Genomic DNA, 19,788 nt, shown 5'->3' on the forward strand with positions numbered 1-19,788 from the left:
AGAGACTAGTCATCTAAATCAATTGATTTGATCAAATTTTTTCATGCTCGTGTAGGTATTCATACCTATGTGAAGTACGATAGGAGTAAAGCTCGTTTTGTCGTGTTATATTTCATTGATAACCCTGTCAGTGATATTAATATCATTTAATAATCGGGCCCAAACCATGTGTTTTTCACTAGTAAATGTGCGAAAAAATCCACCTAGTTTCTTACTTACACGCTTGGCGATATTACTCTGTGGGTGTTAAATAGATGAAAAACCTAAATAAATATTTTCTTCTTAAAATTTTTTGACTCACGCATTCGATGTAAATTGCAATTCGTGATTACACGTGATACGATTCAGTTTTCCATATAACAGAACATAATCATTAAATATCTTCTTTATCACTGTGTCACATTTTTGCCTGTGTATAGGATATAACACAACAAATTTTGAGAACGCGTCTATCGTTACAGGTATATTTTTCATACCACTGCGCCCGGTCCGTAACGGACCATAAAAATCAATGAATAATAAGTTGTGTGGGATTCCCGGAATTAACTTTGTTTTTTTGACATGAGTCGCAAAATAAAATTAGTTTTCACGCCTTATGTATTAAAATTTTAATGTAAAAATCTTCTTGTAAAGTACGAATGACTTTTTTCGCGCCTACATGGCCACAAGTCTTGTGTGTTTCAAGAATAAGTGTCTCTATAATTTCTTTAGGGACAATACTTTTATAGTGATTTAATAGATTCTTTTTATAAATAATGTCATTTTCTATTATATAAGTAGCTTTGCTGGTCTGATTTTCGTTATCTAAATTTTTTGTAAATAATTGATTTAAATACTCGTTATTATGTTGTAATTGTGAAAGGTGTTTGAATTTGTACATAAAGTCTTTAAAGAAATTACTAAAAGAAAAATACTTTTTTAAAATTCAATAATAATTTCTTCAGATTTTTGTTGTTCTTCCGGATTGAAATCAGGATGCCAACTCAGCATATCTGCAAAAACGTTTTTTTTTCCGACACGTGATTAATTACAAGGTTATAGTCTTGAGTATCCAAAATCTACCGACGGATTCTGTTACCTATAAATTAACATTTGAATAGAAATACTTATGCCATATGATCTGTCTTGATGTAAATTTTTGCGACTTGTCGATTATTGCTTGATTTTTGTAAACTCCATACGACCGCAAGTAATTCTTTTTCTGTAGTAAAATATGTTAACTTTGCTGGTTTGAGCGTTCGACTTACATATCTATGATAACCCGTTCATATCCAACACAACAATGCATGTATGGTTTAGAAAGATCAGGGTATGCAAGGCAGAAGTCTTTTCAAAAAGCTCCTTAACACGTTTGAAAAAGGAAGTTAGAAAGGACGAAGAGGCGAGGAAACGAGAAAAGGTAACTAAGTGAAGCCCAAACTTTCACACGCGTTGAAGAGGAACATAGGTGTCGGGGTTAAGGCTTTCTAGAGTATGGTTGAACGATGCTGAATAAATTTTTTTTTTTGCCTTTATTTCCAGAACTTGTATAGTTATAACTATTACTAACTATTGTATAGTATAAACAAGTACATATGATAAAAATATACATTCCTACCATAAAACATTTTCAAGATTTAGTTCAGATGCATTGAAAGCTGTAAGAACAATTCCAAAAAAATAGAATTTATTGGTATTTATATTCTTTTGAGAATTTTTTCGGCACTGATCCAGCGTTTTGAGGATTACATCGTCTTTTAAGGACCGATCCTCAAAATACGGAAGTATACTTCCTGTTTTTTGAGAATTTTTCTAGAGTCTGTTTACTCAAAGTCTGTCGAAGTGTGTGATTGATTTAGCACAACTCTGAATGAAGAGACTGAGAATCCTCGAAGGGCGGTTCCATACAATGTATATATTGGTTTGGGAAAAAAGTAATTTCGGTTTTTTTTCATATTTTTCAAGGTAAATTTCTTAAACTTAATATATGCCGCACTTGCTCTTATCCCTAGTAGCCTTCGGTTACGTCCGGAACAACAGAATAAGACGAAGAGGTTGAGTATGTACGTGTGTGTGTGTGTGCGTCGCAAAAAATTAAGGATTATTATAGAGATGACGACCTCATTAACCAGATGCGGGCAAAAGCCTTTGGCAAAGTATTACTTGACAGTGGTACCGCGGAATTAAGAGGCATAGAAGATGGCGCTAGGCAACTTTACCGAGGGTCGATAAAGGTAAAGAGGGCGTTTTTTTAACGGGTTGGTGATTTTTTACCTGGCCGTAAGGGGGACTGGTTTAGTCGGTGTGAATCCGACACACGATTGACATTAGGGATAGGGCTGTTTCGACGACCCCATGAACAAGTTAATGCTATGGCCTTTCCAAGATTTTCCCTAATATCTCTTCCTCCGAGAGAGAAAAATAAATACGCGCACGGACACACACACACATGCATACGTAAAGATGCATGCTCGTTTATTGTAAAAAAAGCTGCTTTTTTGCCAATGTATAAATTAGACATCATAGTTAAGCATACACATATGATTACAAGCCAAAAAAATTTAGATGCAATAATGTAAATATTTATATTTATTAAATTAAATACTCGAAAACCCAATATAAAAGAAAATAGTGTCGCGGTCGCCGCAGCACAGCCTAAGTGAGCATTTAGACCTCGTATGGTTGCAGTACTTGTCTTTGGTTTGCAAACCCACTCGCCTTTGGCTCGTGCTAGCTTACCTTAAGTTGTTCTGCAAACTCCACACTTAGTCTGTAAAAGCGCGCTATAATAATGCACAAAATTCTTTCTACAAAATGCCTTATATCTAAATTACCTGTCGTATATCTTGTAAAAATGAACTTGATTCCAAAGAAGAACTTTCACAAATAAATAACTTGCTGTAAATTTGTGAAACAAGTCCAATAACAGCTTGATTAGCTGGAACATAACTGCCAATATGAGCCAAAAAGATAATTAAAGCAACTTGTTGAACGTATGTACTTTTACCACAGCTGCTTGGACCCATTATAATTTTCAACAAATTGCTGGTAGATTCAGAGTATGTATCATTAGGAATAAATGTATGTGTTTGCTCTAACAATGGATGTCGGCCGCACTTTATTGCAATTTTTCTTTCTTTAACAATATGAGGTTTAACATAATTGTTGTTTTTAGCAATTTGAAATAGTGATATTAATCTGAAAAATTTTAAACATGTTTTAAGTAAATATATTCACTAGCAGCTACAATTCTCTTTTAATGTCACTTGGTTTAAATTGTGTAAATATGATGTATGAAGAGATTGTAATGTATAAGAAGATTGTATGAAGATCTTTTAAAGTAACTATAGAAAAAAAATATAAATAATTATAATCGATAAAATTAACAATTAAATAGACAACTTAAGTATAAGGTCTCTCTCTTTCTTTCTCTCGTACTAACTTCCTCTATTGTTATTAGAGATGTGCGAGTCAAACTCGAACTTTTTGATTTTTTGGTAGGAATTGATTGCAATTCCTACCAAAAAAGCTTCAGTGAAAATCAGATGATTTCCAGGTGATTTTCAAGGGAAAAGCGTGCTAATTTCGTATTTGATTATCTGATGGTTTTTAGGCGAAAAGCATGTGACCTCTTATTTCAAAAATCCAATTATTTCCGCATTTGATTAGCAGATGATTTTTAAATGAAAATCATGTAACCTTTTATTACTTTAAAATATTATGTTTCGGATTTATATTTGCAATAATTGAATAAACTTTTTAAACATTATTATTATCATTATTATTTTTATTTTAATGGTTATGATGCTAGATCGTTCGCATTTGCTTTTTCGAAATGATTATTCAAAAAGACTGTTGATATTTGGTGATGAATTTTATCGTTCGCAAAGATTAATAGAATCTTTTTGGATATTATTTATATTATTTTTTATATATTTTTAAAATTGTAAATTGTTGATTTTAATAACTTTTAAATAAGTGTACAATAATAATAAAAATTTTAATTGATAGGGAGAGAAAAACAGTATCACGAAGTTTGTTTGTGGTTGGGAGTACTAAATAAGTATTTGGTAAATTTGTATGTTTTTTATTATAAAATATATTTCATCTATATACAATACTTTTTTGATATAAGTAATTTAACATATTTGGTAATGGCAAGATGTACATATTTTGAAGAACTTTCATGAAAATACAAATTCTTTAAATATCCGTAATATCTATAACTGTAGGATTCTCTTCAATTTCGTTGACTATTTGTAAAATACTATAATGTTTACTTACCATCAGTATCAAATACTGCACTAATATAATTAATATAATCTATGGATACAAGCACTAATGTTATTGTATCTATTATATAAGAAAGTTAAATGACACCATAGTGGTCCCCAATTTAAGACACTTTTAGACCACCAATTTAAGACCACCAAGACTCGGCTATATGCAAGAGTTGATGTACGTTGTAACTCACTGCTTTCTCTCCAAAGAAATTATTAGTTTTAGCTACAAATTCGTGTAGCATTTTATCTGCTTAATTTAATTCTGACACATGAATATTATCTTTTAGTAAAATGTACAAACTTTCTACAAATAAAAGTTAGTGATAATAATGACCTCTGGTTAAATATTCTGACAGAATTATGGTGCTATAATATAAAACATAATTTTCCCATTCACGAGCTTCCCAATCTTTTCTAGAACTTATTAGCCGACTCAATCTTGCAATTTGATGTGAAGCTATGATCTTTTTTATTTTTAAATCAAATTCTATACTATCATCATTATTTATTGATTTTATGTAATATTCAGTCAACTATTTCGCAACTTCTTCTAAGCAGCAGTGCATGTAATCGGGAACAAAATCCAGAACAACGGCATCTTTTTATCGAGATAGAAAAAAAGAATTTAGGAAATTTTTCACAAACGATGAAGAGAATTCGTTGGTATATTGTACAGATATTAGAGGTTTAGTCGATGCATTAAAACCGAATACGTATAAAGACGAGGAATGGAGACTTTTTATTGATTCGTCAAAACGAAGTCTGAAAGCTGTTCTGCTTCATAACGGAAACAGGTTTCCATCTATTCCCATAGCTCACTTGACTAAGCTGAAAGAAACTTATGAAAATTTAGAAATTGTATTAGAAAAAATAAAGTACTTGGAACATCAATGGAAAATTTGTGGTGATCTTAAAATTGCAACCATGATCTTAGGACAACAATCAGGTTTTACTAAAAATCCCTGCTTCTTGTGTTTATGGGATAGTAGAGACAGGGTAAATCACTACGTTAAGAAAGTATGGCCAACTAGAACACATTTTCAACCAGGATCGAGGAACATTATACGTACGCCATTGATTGACCCATCAAACTATCTGCTACCACCACTTCATATCAAACTTGGCCTCATGAAGCAGTTCGACAAAGTTCTGGATAAAGATAGCGATTGTTTCCAGTATTTAGGAGAAAAGTTTCTCGCAATAAGTGATGCTAAATTAAAAGAAGGTATTTTTGATGGTCCTCAAATTCGTACTCTATTTGAAAACGAAACATTTATTACAAAAATGAACGACACAGAAAAAGCTGCATGGCAAAGTTTCAAAACTGTTTGTGAGAACTTTTTAGGAAATAAAAAGAGTGAGAACTATCAGGAACTAGTTGTACAAATGTTGGAGACTTTCAAAAATTTGGGTTGCTTGATGAGTTATAAAATGCATTTCTTACATTCCCATCTTGATTACTTTCTTCTTAATCTAGGAGACGTCAGTGAAGAACAGGGAGAACGATTTCATCAAGATATAAGTGTCATGGAGAATCGATACCAAGGAAGATGGAATGTCAACATGATGGCAGATTTTTGCTGGACGCTGAAGAGAGACATTAAAACAAATAACAAAAAGAGAAAAAGAAACCCATTGCATAGGTCATTTGAAGAAAAAAGAGTTCGTTACAAGAGAAAAAAGGAGTAAAGAAAAACATCGACAGTTACTAAACTAGTGGAAAAAAATATAAACGAAAGCAACTTTGCTCTGTACACAAGGAAGATATTAAGTGATCAAATCTCTTGAATAAGATTTTTTACAATTTTTGGTATCTTTTTCCATTTTTGGAAAGTTTTATAACATTTTTATCGGTTTAAACTGTTTCTTCTCAGTTTTACCTTGAACTGGCCTTCACCCTAACGTGATGGGGCCAGACTGACCCCGGATTCGGATTCAGCGACCAAAAAAACATAAATATATGGTATTTTCATTTTTTAACCGTTTATTCTCAGCTTGACCTTGAACTGACCTTGACCCTGACGTGATAGGGCCAAACTGACACCGGATTCGAATTCAGCGACTCGAATTCAGCGACTGTTCTGCTGCTTGATCAGCTCAGCTGGGCTTGCACTTAATGATTATCGTCCTGGGATAAGTATAATTTGGAACTACAGGTGGTTATCTGCCAGTGTCGGCTACTAAGCATGGGTTCAAAAAATTGCATGTATTTGCATGCATAGCATATGCATATCGACCCTTGCAGCGATAAAGAAACGGCTGCAAGCCATGACATGAGAAAAAAACTCGAGCACTCGCTAACCTGATAAGACATGGCGCGACCGTTTTTCATTCAAAATTATTACTGTTGGATGTATAGCTATCAAGCTTCTTTACGTCTATAATACAACAGATGAATCAACAGGACATCTGATTTAAATTCTATTATATTTCTAATATCTATTAAGCTATTACTGACTAAAAAAAAAAGAATCGGGGAGGTGAAAACTCGAAATTTTCGAAATTAATTATTTTACAAACAAGCAATTTTCTTAACAAAATAATATGGTAATTAGAAAGATCTTATGACAATCTTTGAAATTGTATACTAATACATAAATATCAACAGGAGATCAAATAAAATATATACAGAATTCGTAAATCAAATAGGTTATTTAGCAAATTCAAAGTATAATAGGTCGCGGCGCACTCCCGACGACACAGTTTATAAAACTTATACTTGCCATCGGGGCGCTACCGCGCCCCTTGATATACTGAGCGGCAAGCACAGTGGCGCGAGAGGAGTAGCGACGCAGCGTCGCGCGCATTAGAATATGTTTGTATGAATATTTGTTTGTATATAGGTGTGAATGTACGTGTGCAAGTATAAATGTGATAGTTTTTCCGGCGGCGCGATACCCGCTTTCTCTGCTGCCTTTATAAGGACTTGTACGAGCTATCTGAGCTCATTAGCCAAAACGCAACTTAAGGGCCGGCGCAACTAAAGCGCCTAGTCCCTGCTCTTGGGCAACTTGAGCACTGTGCAGGTAAAACACATAGAATATTTTTGAATATTTTTCACACTTAGAAATATTTTGGTATCTCAAAAGACTTATAGATTTAGCTTGTCGAACCTGATAACGCAACTAACGCGTATCAGTCGTGAACTTAGAATAATTTCGAATCTTTTGTACACTTAGAAAATCGTTATCTAAAGCCAATAACGCAAAAGTTAAGCGTATTGTCTTACGAAAATACTGTAAAATCAAAGCGAAGACATAAAATTCTTTGTTACAAAGAACATCTGCAATTCACGCAATATTTTATCTGAAGACACTATTTATAGAATATATTTATTTTGGTTATTGAAACGAAATAACGGAATTTTAATATTGCAATATCCTTCTACTACCTGGTATTCCGAACCTCTTATATTATCACAATATATTATAGCATAGAATAAAATGTCTATTCATGATCCGTTGTCAGAATCGCGACGCAGATCAATAAATGATTACTGCTCTTCTCTAAAAACTAAAATCATATACGCGCACAAGACCGAGAAGAGTCATGGTTGTTTCAGGTGTTGTCAAATACTATTTTATTAGAATAGTAATGTACAAGCAAAAATATTTAGAAATTATATAAAAGAGAACTAAATTTATGTTTGATTAAACAATTCCAAGCATTAATTGCTCGGATATTAATTAAAGAAAAAAGCATCAATAATCCTTTTTATTTTTTATCCAAAATTAACAAAACAAGGCTCATTTTGTTCGTTGAGAAATTTTAGTGGGAGTAACGAGGCCGGATTCCCACAGGTCGTTGAACAATACTACCGTGAGGCCCGTTAACTAGCCTTTTCTGACTTCTCTATTTGATGAAAATATTTTTTTTATCATGAACATATAATCTTGTATAAGATCTTACGGAAGATTTTATGTTATTTCTTGGTTGAAAATCGCTGACATTATATCCTATAGTTTATCATACGCTTATTATTAGTTTAAATTGTTTAACATCAAATTAATTTCTAATTTTTAATGTTAAGTTAAAATTGTTATATTTACTAATTCAATAGGAATGTATTTTAGAAAACCAAAAAAATATCAATTTTTAGAAATAAAAATCTATGTAACTTCGTTCTTTTGTAGGTTGCGAAATTTAGAGAAGAATCTTATCCAAAAGACCTAGTAGTGACTGAAAGAAAATGTGTGGTACGACTTCAGCAGCTACTAAATAACACCATTGAGCAGTTATTTATGTTTTTAAATCTATCTTTTTATGATAAAGAGAATACAACTTTATTATTAATTTTAAAATATGGTTTCGACGGGACGAATGTCAACGCGTATCGTCAAAAGTCAGATGATCAAAAAAATTCATTTAGCAGCATATTCTGCTGTTCCATGGTACCACTTCGGTGGATTGATAAAACTACGAAAACAGTACATTGGGAAAATCCTCGGCCATCATCGATTAAACTTTGTCGACCAATAACATTTTCTTATGAAAAAGAAACTGATGAGCTTTGCAAAAATCAAGAAAGAGATATAATGGCTCAGATTCAAGAATTGCAGGATGTTTCTATAGCTGGTTATACTGTCTAATTCGAAATGATATTGACGATGATTGACAGAAAGGTTGTGAAATCAAACACCCAGCTGGAAATGATTATTATATATTTATATTATCATATATATGTGTGTGTATGTATGTATATATGTACTACACTGGTAGAAATCTGTCAATTTAAAAATAACTTATAATCTAGGAACTAGGCAAGACTTATAAAGATTTATTTATTAAGGATAATATTATATTGTTGTGATTGACAAAATTGGAATGTTTTTTATCCTTTCTTTTCGGGATTTAATACAATGAAAATGATCTCAAAATCCTCAAAAAGTATAAATTTATTACTTGACTTATTTTATAAAGAATATCCGAGCAGAAATATGTAATCTGATTAATTTTTAACAGTTTACACAAATAACAATCAATATTTGTCGACTAAAATTATAAAAAAAATAATAATAATTTATAAATTTATAAAAGAATTAGGAAATCTGTATAAACAAGTTCTGAAATTAATATGACAATATTATCAGATTATGCCAGTAAGTGAAGACTGAATGTCTAAATAAATTGATTTCAAGCTTTGATAGTATCTTTTTAAAATAGGCTGTTTCTAAATTTCTAATAGAACCGACTTCTACCAGGGTATGCATAATTACAAATAATTTAAAAAAATAACGATTATAAAAAATCATGCTACAATAATGCAGAAGCTTTAACAAAAAATTAGCAAACATGTAATCAACTGGCATACAATTTTACTGTAGAAATTTTGGAAAGAATTACGACCATAATGATTTGTTTTATTTTTACAATATAAAAATACTTCAGACTATTAAAGAGAATAAATAGTTGTTTAAATTAGTTTACAATACTTATATTATTAAGAAAAATTTGAGATTATGTATGTTTTTATCTGTATAATTAAAAAAAACCTGTTCATTAATAATGCAATATGAAATACATACGTATAATCCGCCATATTTCATAGACACCTTAAAGAGAACAATTTATGGTAGGTAATTCTTGTAAAAATTGTTGTATGATGCCCGCTAAAATGTTTGCAGTTATGTAACGGTCACGGCTCTTCTAGGTCAGGTGCAAAATATTTAATTTATATTATTATCGAAGAGCTGTAAAAATTTACTGCCCTGTGTCGTATATCTGACGACAGGTCAAAAAGAGAAAGAAAGTTGAATATAATTAATGATTTACGTCGCTGCGTGCTCGCTCTTGTTACGTAATCTTTGTTATGCTCCCCTCTCGCCGCTGCTGGCAACTCTGCGGTGTTGTTTACGTGCCAGAGCGGGGCAGCGAAGCATTCTTGTGTTTCTGAAAAATAGTCGAGTGACTTTAGAATTTATGAATTATATTATATTGATTTGATTTTAATTTAGGCCGCGGATCGTGTGCGGGGTATCGCAATCATTCCTGTAAAGATTGTCTACGATTTGCTGCAGGCTTTTTTTATAAAAGAAAAATCAAAGACCTTTCTATAGACAATTCGTTTTGTTGTTCCTTCATAAAATTATTTAACTTTTAGGTTTGCAATGCTCTTAACGATTCATCGAGTCAAAGATATTTTGTATGTGATGTCACTATAGGAAAATTCAACGATATTGATAATATGATTGAAAGAAATATAAAATGAGACTCTCTTAAATATGGATTTTCAATCTTACATGCAAACATTCGGTTCATGGAACTAGTCCTTCATATTTCTTATTGTCTGGCATTGGAAGTTCCAGTATGGAGAGTAAGTAATAAAGATAGATAGTTAGATAGATAGATACATTAATCGTTAAATGTTTAGATGTAGTATTTCATTTTTTTTTCTCTTTGTTCTTCTTTATTATATTTCCATAAGATTCCAAAAGTATTTGAAGCAGTAACAAATGAAAAGAAAAACGAGATTCAAGATCAACTTAAAAGTGAATTAAGTATATTGGTAGATGCGCCAACGCAGGGATCTGGTAATACCAATAATGGTAATACTGCTAGAAAATTTTTTAATAATATTGACGTTGTGGCTCGAATAACTGGTACAATTTTTATAATTTGATTTCTACCAAAATTTAATTATAATCACTGATCAATTATAATAATATAAATAATGATTTGTAGGATTCAATGAACACTTTTTATACAGATTTAAAGTTATTTTGGCAGTTATTTCATCAAATTGCTTAGTAAATAATGCAGCATTTGGTGCTTATTGCAAAGAGACGGCATTCAAATACGTAGAGCTCTACAACTGGTATAAAATGCCTACATCAATGCATGTCATTTTAATACATGGCCACGTCATTATAAAAGAATTAATTTTACCTATTGGGATGCTTAGTGAAGAAGCCCAAGAACGTAATCATAAAATGATTAAAAGACTCAGAGATAGATTCTCAAGAAAAGTTTCTCGGTGCGTTAAGAGATTCATTTTTTTGTATATATTTCCAATAACTTGTTTGTGCAACTTATGTAATATATTAGTTTTATTGCTCGAAAAAATAAGAATTTTTTAAGATAATTTTTATGTAAAAAAGAGCTTATTTTATTAAATTACCTTTGTAAAGATTTCAAATATAAAAAATGTCAATGACTCAGGAGATGAAAAATCTGTTATTAGATTATACAGAGTCAGCAGATGATGACAACACAGACTATTCAGACACTGAATAAAACTATTTTAATTTCGGTGTAAATATGTACATATATATTTTTCTGTAAATAATTTTGTATAATGTATATAATATAATATATAATATATATATAACAGTACATGATCAAAAAATATATAACCCATTTTTCATATTTTCACCCTCTTGATCCTTACTCTCACGCTTATAGTAAGGGATGATAACGGAAAACCATAAACAAAGTTGGGGCTGTTCATAAAGTCATTGCCATAATCGTCTTCAGCATCCACAAAAACCTTGAAGCATTTTTTCGGCGATTCTCCATGTTTTCACCCTCCAACCCCCAAGATCACCTCTTGAGTGAGGGATGGGATGGTCAAAGTGGTGGCTGTTCATAAAATCATTGCCATAATCGTCTTCAGCATTCACGAAAACCCTTGAAGCATTTTTTCGGCGATTTTCCATGTTGTCACCCACCAACCCCCTAATTTCACCCCCTCAATGGGGGATGCTTGCATTTCCAATAATTTTTCCTCAATTGGTATGGCCTACGGTTGAATTAAGAAAAAAAATCAGATCGATATCTCCATTTTTTGTGATATAGAGTCATTTTGACCGTAATTTCGAGTGAATCAAGACTTTTGATCACTTTTTCGGCGTTTGGGAACACTATGCGTCGGCTCCTCGTTGACGTCTATCGCCTCCTGTTTGTCCTCGAACTGGATCAGACGTTTCGTCGCAAACTCGTTCTCGTACTCTCGTTGTCTAACACGCCGTTTTTGGCTTGATGGTCTTAAGCGCTAAGTGTCATTTGCTAGTCGTCGGAACAGCTCCGGTAGTCGTCGTTGCGACACTCCTAATTGTGGCGAACTCTGCTGCACTAATATGTGAAGGGTTACAAGATGTCGGCTGATGTAAAGCCACTGTTGTTTACACTCTGGATTCAGAGGTCGTATTTGTGATGATTTACGCGAGTGTTCAGTACCTAAGTATTAGACGCATTAATTTTGTCGAGCGGTACACTAGCAGTAGCGCAAAGGTTCTTTGATAAACACACAATCACACAAAATAGACAGATTCGTGAAAGTTTGTGTGCACCAAGCCGCTTCGAAACACCACTATTTTAGGCTATGTTTTATGTTTACACAAGGCCGGACGTACTCTGCTATTGCATGTGCCTCTGTCCTCTCAAACAAACACTGATGCACGTTCGTAAACAATGCAAGAAAGAACTAGATAAAGACAACTAGACAACTTTTAGCCTAAAAAATCTAGTCTTCTTTCCTCAGAATCTTGGTGTAGATAGATGCTTACTTCGTGCGTTCGGCTCTCTGCCAATACGATTTGTTTCGTAAAAGGCAGCGACGCTTAGCAGACACCTCTCTCACTCTTTTACTGTTAGAGTTGCACATATATAATATGTTCTGGAGACATTCGCGGCGTAGTATAGTATATTGCACTGATTGCTAAAGATAACCTAATGTAACCTATTATCTCATGACATATTCTTGTATTGTTGTACTTAAAAAGATGAGAATCGCAAAGCAAACATTTTGATAAATTATCGCAAATTTATTTTTAATCATAATTATTTGCTGAAAGAGAAAATTTTGAAGCAAAATATTATGATCATTAGAAAGTTCTCATTAAAATCTTCAAGATACATAACTCAAACATAAGCATCAAAGACATATGAGACAAGAAATCATTTGAGACAATAAAATGCATTCAGGTTAAAAAGCAAATTCAAAATATGATAGGGTCGCGCTGCTCCCAGACGGCACAGTGTATAAAAAACTTGTATTTGCCATCGGGGTGCTACCGCGACCCTTGATACACTGAAATTGAGAAATAGAGAAGTTGATAAGATAAATGCAAAGACTTTAAAATGCTATGTAACCACATTGCAGGTTCTCTAACCCATATTTTCAAGAAGTGTATAGAAAAATCGATATGGCCAGATTCTTTAAAAAAGGTCGAAGTAGTGCTAGTCTATAAATCAGGAGAGAAACATAAAATCATGAATTATTGACCTATCTCTCTTATATCCAATGTTGCAAAGATTTTTGAGCGAATTATATATAATAGAATTCATAATTTTGTAGAACAGAGAAATATATCTCTAAGCAATAATCTCCAAGCAACAATTTGGTTTCATAAGGAAGATTGGTATAAAAGATGTTCTAAACTACATAACTAATGTACTATATAATAATGTTGAAAAGAGTAAGCCTACGATTATAACTTTCCTAGATCTAGCGGAAGCTTTCGATACTGTTGACCATAGCATACTACTGGCAAAACTTTATTGCATTGGAATCAGGGGTCAAGCGTTGGATCTCCTTTCCAGCTATTTAGGTGACGCAGATACCAAGTATTCAAAACGATAGCTCTGTGTTTAACACAGGCGTTCCACAGGGAACGATTTTAAGACTTTTACTGCTACTTTTTATCCTATACATAAATGAAAATATTGATTACTGTATTGTCATCAATAAAAATTATTTTTCATCACATGACAATCCTTTAAATATAGTACAACTTTTTGCTCTCGAATCTTTAAAAATGCATTATTATGATCTCAAAGAAAAAAACAGATAGTATTACTAGAAATAGAAGTATTATTATACCTAAGACAAATAAGCGAATTAGCAATAAAAATAGCTATATAAAAGCAATTTATATTTATAATGCACTTCCTAATCAACTAAAAGTATGGAATATAGATAAATACTCTCAAAAGAGAAAAATTCTAGATTAGATATGATCCTATATATATATATATATATATATATATATATATATATAATATTCATACATATATAATATATATATGTATATGTATGAAATCAAAGATATGAAAATTTTTTTTCCGCCTAAAATGTTTATATATGTTCTTTATGATGTACCTGACTCCCAAAAAAATTTCAGCGCGATCCCTTCATTTGGCTTCGATTTCTAGCTGGTCAAAGTTGAGGTTTTAAGCAATTTTTGCATTTTTTCAATGATTTGTAGCTCATAACATGCATTTTTAACTAAAACTACCCTAATACTTCTTGTTGTGAAATTTTCTGAATTTTTCAATAAAAATACTTTTAAAGCCCTATATATATGTGAAGGCTACCTTATTTGCATTTTAAACCTTTAAATATGAAAATCTGAATGTTTGATCCGAACTCCGACAAACTCAATACAGTAAAAAATTACAAAACCACTTATTAGCCATTATATCATGTTTGTTTTTAACATACCTTCTAGTAAAAGGTCAGGCCCATTCTGAAACTTTACAGCTATTTTTTTACTATAAAAGGGTATCTTTTTACTGCATTAAGGTTGTTGGAGTGAGTCTCGATTAAACATTCAGATTTTGATATTTTAAGGTTTAAAATGCAATTAAGGTAGCCTTAACATATATATATATATATATATATATATATATATATATATATATAGAGCTTTAAAAGTATTTTAATTAAGAAATTCAGAAAATTTTACAAAAAAAAGTATTCGGGTAGTTTTAGTTAAAAATGCATCCCTTATGAGCTACAAATTATTGAAAATAGGCAAAAATTGCTTAAAACCTTAACTTTGACCAGCTAGAACTCGAAGCCAAATGAAGGAATCGCCCTGAAATTTTTTTTGAAAGTCAGGAATATCATATAGAACATATATACACAGTTTAGGCAGTTTAGGCAAAATTTGCATATCTTCAATTACACAGAGAACCACCCATATATACATATATATATATATATATATATATATATATATATATATATATATATATATATATATAGGTGCTACGTTGGACAATGATAAGCAAAACTTTATTAGTTTGAAAGAATTCTGGTATTAAAATTGCAACACTCATATTTTTCAAGATTTTAATAAATATGTCTTACGCATCAAGTTCAGCACATTTTTGTAAGCTTTCATATATAGTCTCAATATAAAAATTCATGTATAATGCTAGTTTCATAATTATACGAGATGATCGTTTTATCATACTTTGATTAATATCTCCATACGCCTTATCTAATTCTGCAAAATTATACAAATTAATTAATATAAAATATTCAATTTACTGTGTATTCATTATTATTATTATTACATAGAAAAATTTCACAATGTCACGAGTTACTCAGGAAAAGTCAAGGCATAGCGTCCCAAAGTCAAATGAATGATTACATGTGATTCGAAGTACTGTTTGGTTACAAGCTGCTCCCTTGATAACTGCTTGTTTATACAATGTACTTTTTTGATAGCTTTTCTCTGACCTGAATGTAAAACCTTTTGCTTATCCTGTTAGGATATCTAGCGTGTAGATATCTCGCCTTGCTTGTCTCTGTTAAGTTGAATTTTGGGTTATTATCTTTGTTCAGTTTGTAGTAAGATTTGTGTAGTCAGTGCTTATTTTAAAAATACGTAAATCTCGCCGTGAGATGCCAGACACCAGCGCACAGTGGTTTGAAATACAAAAAAAAAATTGAAAATTCTTGCTTTCCTCGAAAATAGCGTAAAAAATAAAATTTTAATGGTGAAAATGTTCGTTATATACTCAATTTTTAGGATCCGTTTCCCTCAGTACGTCACCGATTTGTATAGATATATGCCCATATCGCGAAGTCAGTCCATACGCATTTATTTCAAACAGTAAATGTATCAACTGTGAGCTGGTTAAATAAAAATAAAGAAGACATTCGTTAATTTAATCCTAAGTTTTGTAACAGAAAATTGTCTGGATGATGAGTTATAAGCATTAAAAAAAAAAGAAAAAAAATTCGATTTCAAGATTTTCTTGATTTTCCGCTATATTACGATACGTGTGACCTTAATAGCCAATTATCGCACGGCATGTATTAGCACCCAAGCGCAGCGAGAATGATAAAACGCCGTGCACTGATGGGCTGCTTAGTTTATGAGTATCGTATAAAATTTTATAGCACAGCTGCTTAAATCCGCCAAGTCACGCCACATCCATGATTTAAGTTAGTGCACTAGCATAGTGAGTGAGTAGAGAGGGGCAAGCCCAGGCAGCCAGGTAGGGGAGGTAAAAAGAGGGGAGGGGTGGCGCCGTGGCTCGTCGGGGCAAGTCTAGTTGGCCCCTCTGGTGGGAGGTGATGACGTAAGAGCGTCGCCCGTGCGGTGGCGCGTCCCCGGCGGGGGGTACTGCAGGGCCCGTGTGGGTGTAGGGATCGCACCTACGCTACAGGAGGTCATTTGCACAATGAAAAGGACGATAAGTGCGTTTTGGAGGAAAGCTACGAAAAAGCAGTGAGAGAAATGCTATTATGTGTGTTTCTCGGAGAAATAAAAAAAAAGATATTTTCTATTTTACAAGCTTTGTTAAAATGAATTATTGTACTAAAGATTGACGTATATAGTATGTTTTCAATCGAACATTTTTTAAATAATATAAATATTTTATATATATTTATATATAATAAAATATTTTATAAATAAAATTGTGTAAATATATATTTTTTGAGCATTTTGATTACAGAAAATATTGTAAACTTCATCGTAAAAAATGTCACTATGAAGTACTATCATTTCGGTGAAAATCGTTTTAAAATAATTATCAAGAAAACAAGAATTCTTCGGTGAAAATTTTTAAAAATATTATCTTTTCTTATCAATAACTATGCTTTTAATAATATCATAGCTTCGTTCAGTATTGTGGTAGTCATACAACGTTAAAATTTCAGCAAGTTCGTCGCGTAACAAATTTTTGCACTCATTAATTTCATTCAATACACGTTCTAAACGCCGATAACGCTCACTTAGACGCGCTACAATGTTCAATAATTATTATTATAAATCATCAAATGTCCGTTTCTGGATTGTTATTGATGGCAGTAAGGCCCTCTTCTTCTGTTGGACGTAAAGAGATTCTTGAGTTTGATATAGCTGTTGTTGTAGCACGAACATCACTGACTTCATCCCGTATGAAGTAGTTAGAAAATGTCCATTTTTTTCAGTTTTATACGTTCTTGTTGTTGAATACATAACGCAACACTGTTTAATTTGAAATACGTCGAAATATCCTCTAGTTTATTTTCTAGTTCAACCCAGCTTTCGATATCGATTATGAGCCCTCTGGAATATTGAGTATTCTTTAGTTCAATAATCGGTTGGTATTTTTGTGTGGAATCACCGTATTTCAAGCCGATATAAAGTTTCTTTGATCCCGACTTGTTTAGAAGATACGTAGAGGCAAACAGGAGCATACGACTGTGATTTTTTGCTCTTTCACTGTTGAATTCTTCGGCAAAAACATCTTGCTTTTCCTGGTTTGCATGTAAGATAGCTCCAGCCATGTTGTTGTTGAATAAAGTAAATAAAACACTGTCTTGAAATGCACAACGTTTTGTTCAATTAGTTAAACGTTGTTGTTAAATAAAGCACTATCATGAACTGCACAGTAAATTTATAGCGATGCACAAGGTAAAAAAATCGAGTTTTTCTAGTTAGGACGTCAATGAAAAAAAAAATTCCACAAAGATCAAGTAACTGGATAGAGCGAGAGGTAGACTTCGTATGGATGCTCACAGTCAAGTGTACCCTTTTTTTATAGCGGTTTGGTATCACTGCAAGAAAATCCCGGCTGGTGGTGGTGGTGGTAAACGGTTCAGAGTAGAGGGTGGGGGGTGCGTGCGGCCCAATACAAGGGATGACCTGACGCGGCGTGAGAGTGGTGGTGGTAGCGTAGGTGAGCCACAGGTCCTGAAGAGGGGATACTCAGGGCATTATATAAAAAAAGGGCACTGATGCACCTGTAGAAAGTGTATAGAAAAAATATCAACTGTTCGACACTAAGGAAGAAAATTCTTTCGAGAGTGGACGAGATGTCGGGAAAATCTAGTGGTCACTCTGAGTTTCGCTTGCGCAGTGCAAACTACGTTCCGTGTCTAAGGTTAAAAATGTCTCTCCGAAAAATTGTGTGGCGTCTCGTTCACTATTTAGTGGACAATAATTATGACGTGGAGAGATTATTTGTACAAAAAAAGTGGCAAAAGTGCGTGAAACAAGCAAGCGAGCTTGGCTTGCTAAAAATCGCGGAAAAAGCGTTTAGCCACGCACGGCCACGACAAATAGGCCGATGCTACCCGCTGTATAGGAAAAATGAAGAGCTGGTTCGACTAGCCGGGCAAGTGTGTGAAGCTTGTCACCATTGGGACTACACACGTAATCGAGGTCCATTACGTGTGCTTACAGAGCGTAACCGTAAGTAAACTCTATGATTCTGGATAAACTTTTCTTTTGTTTTGTTTTTTAAACCTGTGACACATTTTTAAATATTTGTGGTTTACAGGCCGTGTTGCACTATCGCCGCTAGTCGCAGCAGCACCAACACCGCCGCCGGTTGTACAAGCATTACCAGTGCCGGTATCAGCAGCAGCAACAATTGAGGCGTGCATGGAATTACTGGGGACTAATGCCGATGATTGGGTCGAGTGGATTGGCGAATCTTGCTCTCCAACATCTTCGCAAGACCCGGTGGCGGATAGGAAAAATGGAAGGTTTCAATTTTAATATACATTGCAGGCACACACACACACAACGTAGTAATGAAAAATATTTAAAAATAATAATAACATTTTAATTTATATTTTCAGTCTTCGAAGATCTCCATGGTTATTTTGATGACGACAACGAGGATGATAACGATGTAATTATCCTGTCCGATCAACCGGCCTTTCCTGACATTGGAAATGTCACCCCTGAAGGGGTGATGTTTGAGGCTGCCGAGATGTTCGAGACGGGGTTAGCTGCGTACGCTGATATCTTCAATATCTTCAATGCAGGACTAGAACCGCAGGCGCAATCACAGGGTCCTCTTTACGAGGACATAAGTGACGAAGATGCCTTGAGCATTATATTCGACTCGCAATTGGTGCCCGATGACAGCATCGCTTGGCTCGAGGCGGCTGCTGCTGCAGGTCCTTCACAGATAATATGTCTCGACGTTCAAGATGTGTAATTTATATAAATAAAAAAAAAGAATTTTTGTCAACGATATTCTGTAATTAATTTATTTATATTATTATAATAAATGAAACAAATTAAACAAAATAATAAATTCATGTATTTTTTTTTTTAAAGATATGGACATCTCCAACGTCAGCGATAACGAGTCCAACACACCCAGCCATGCCACTCCAGCATCACCTCCATCATCATCATCACCGTCAACATCACCTCCAGCATCACCGCCAGCACGAACACAACTAGATCCTCATTATAAATGAGAGTACTCGTCGTGCTCGTAGTAGTTTAACCGCGGCTCGCGACGTAGAATTCCGTTTTATAATAACGCCGAATATCGATAACCC

The 19,788-nt window shown here is 33.2% G+C and overlaps 1 protein-coding gene across 1 annotated transcript in view; it reads right to left on the reverse strand.

The window, feature by feature from the left end:
* Positions 1 to 1,027: 1,027 nt before the first annotated feature.
* The window catches only part of LOC100294643 (mutS homolog 5), an 81,956-nt gene continuing 63,195 nt past the window's right edge, over positions 1,028 to 19,788 (reverse strand). The window contains exons 6-8 of the mRNA XM_031923982.1: positions 15,355 to 15,493; positions 2,814 to 3,177; positions 1,028 to 1,078 (exon numbers count right to left, since the gene is read on the reverse strand). Of these exons, the coding sequence (XP_031779842.1) occupies positions 1,028 to 1,078; positions 2,814 to 3,177; positions 15,355 to 15,493 (554 nt within the window). The remainder of the gene's footprint in view (positions 1,079 to 2,813; positions 3,178 to 15,354; positions 15,494 to 19,788) is intronic.

This window comes from Nasonia vitripennis (assembly GCF_009193385.2).
Source record: "Nasonia vitripennis strain AsymCx chromosome 2 unlocalized genomic scaffold, Nvit_psr_1.1 chr2_random0003, whole genome shotgun sequence".
Lineage (NCBI taxonomy): Eukaryota > Metazoa > Arthropoda > Insecta > Hymenoptera > Pteromalidae > Nasonia > Nasonia vitripennis.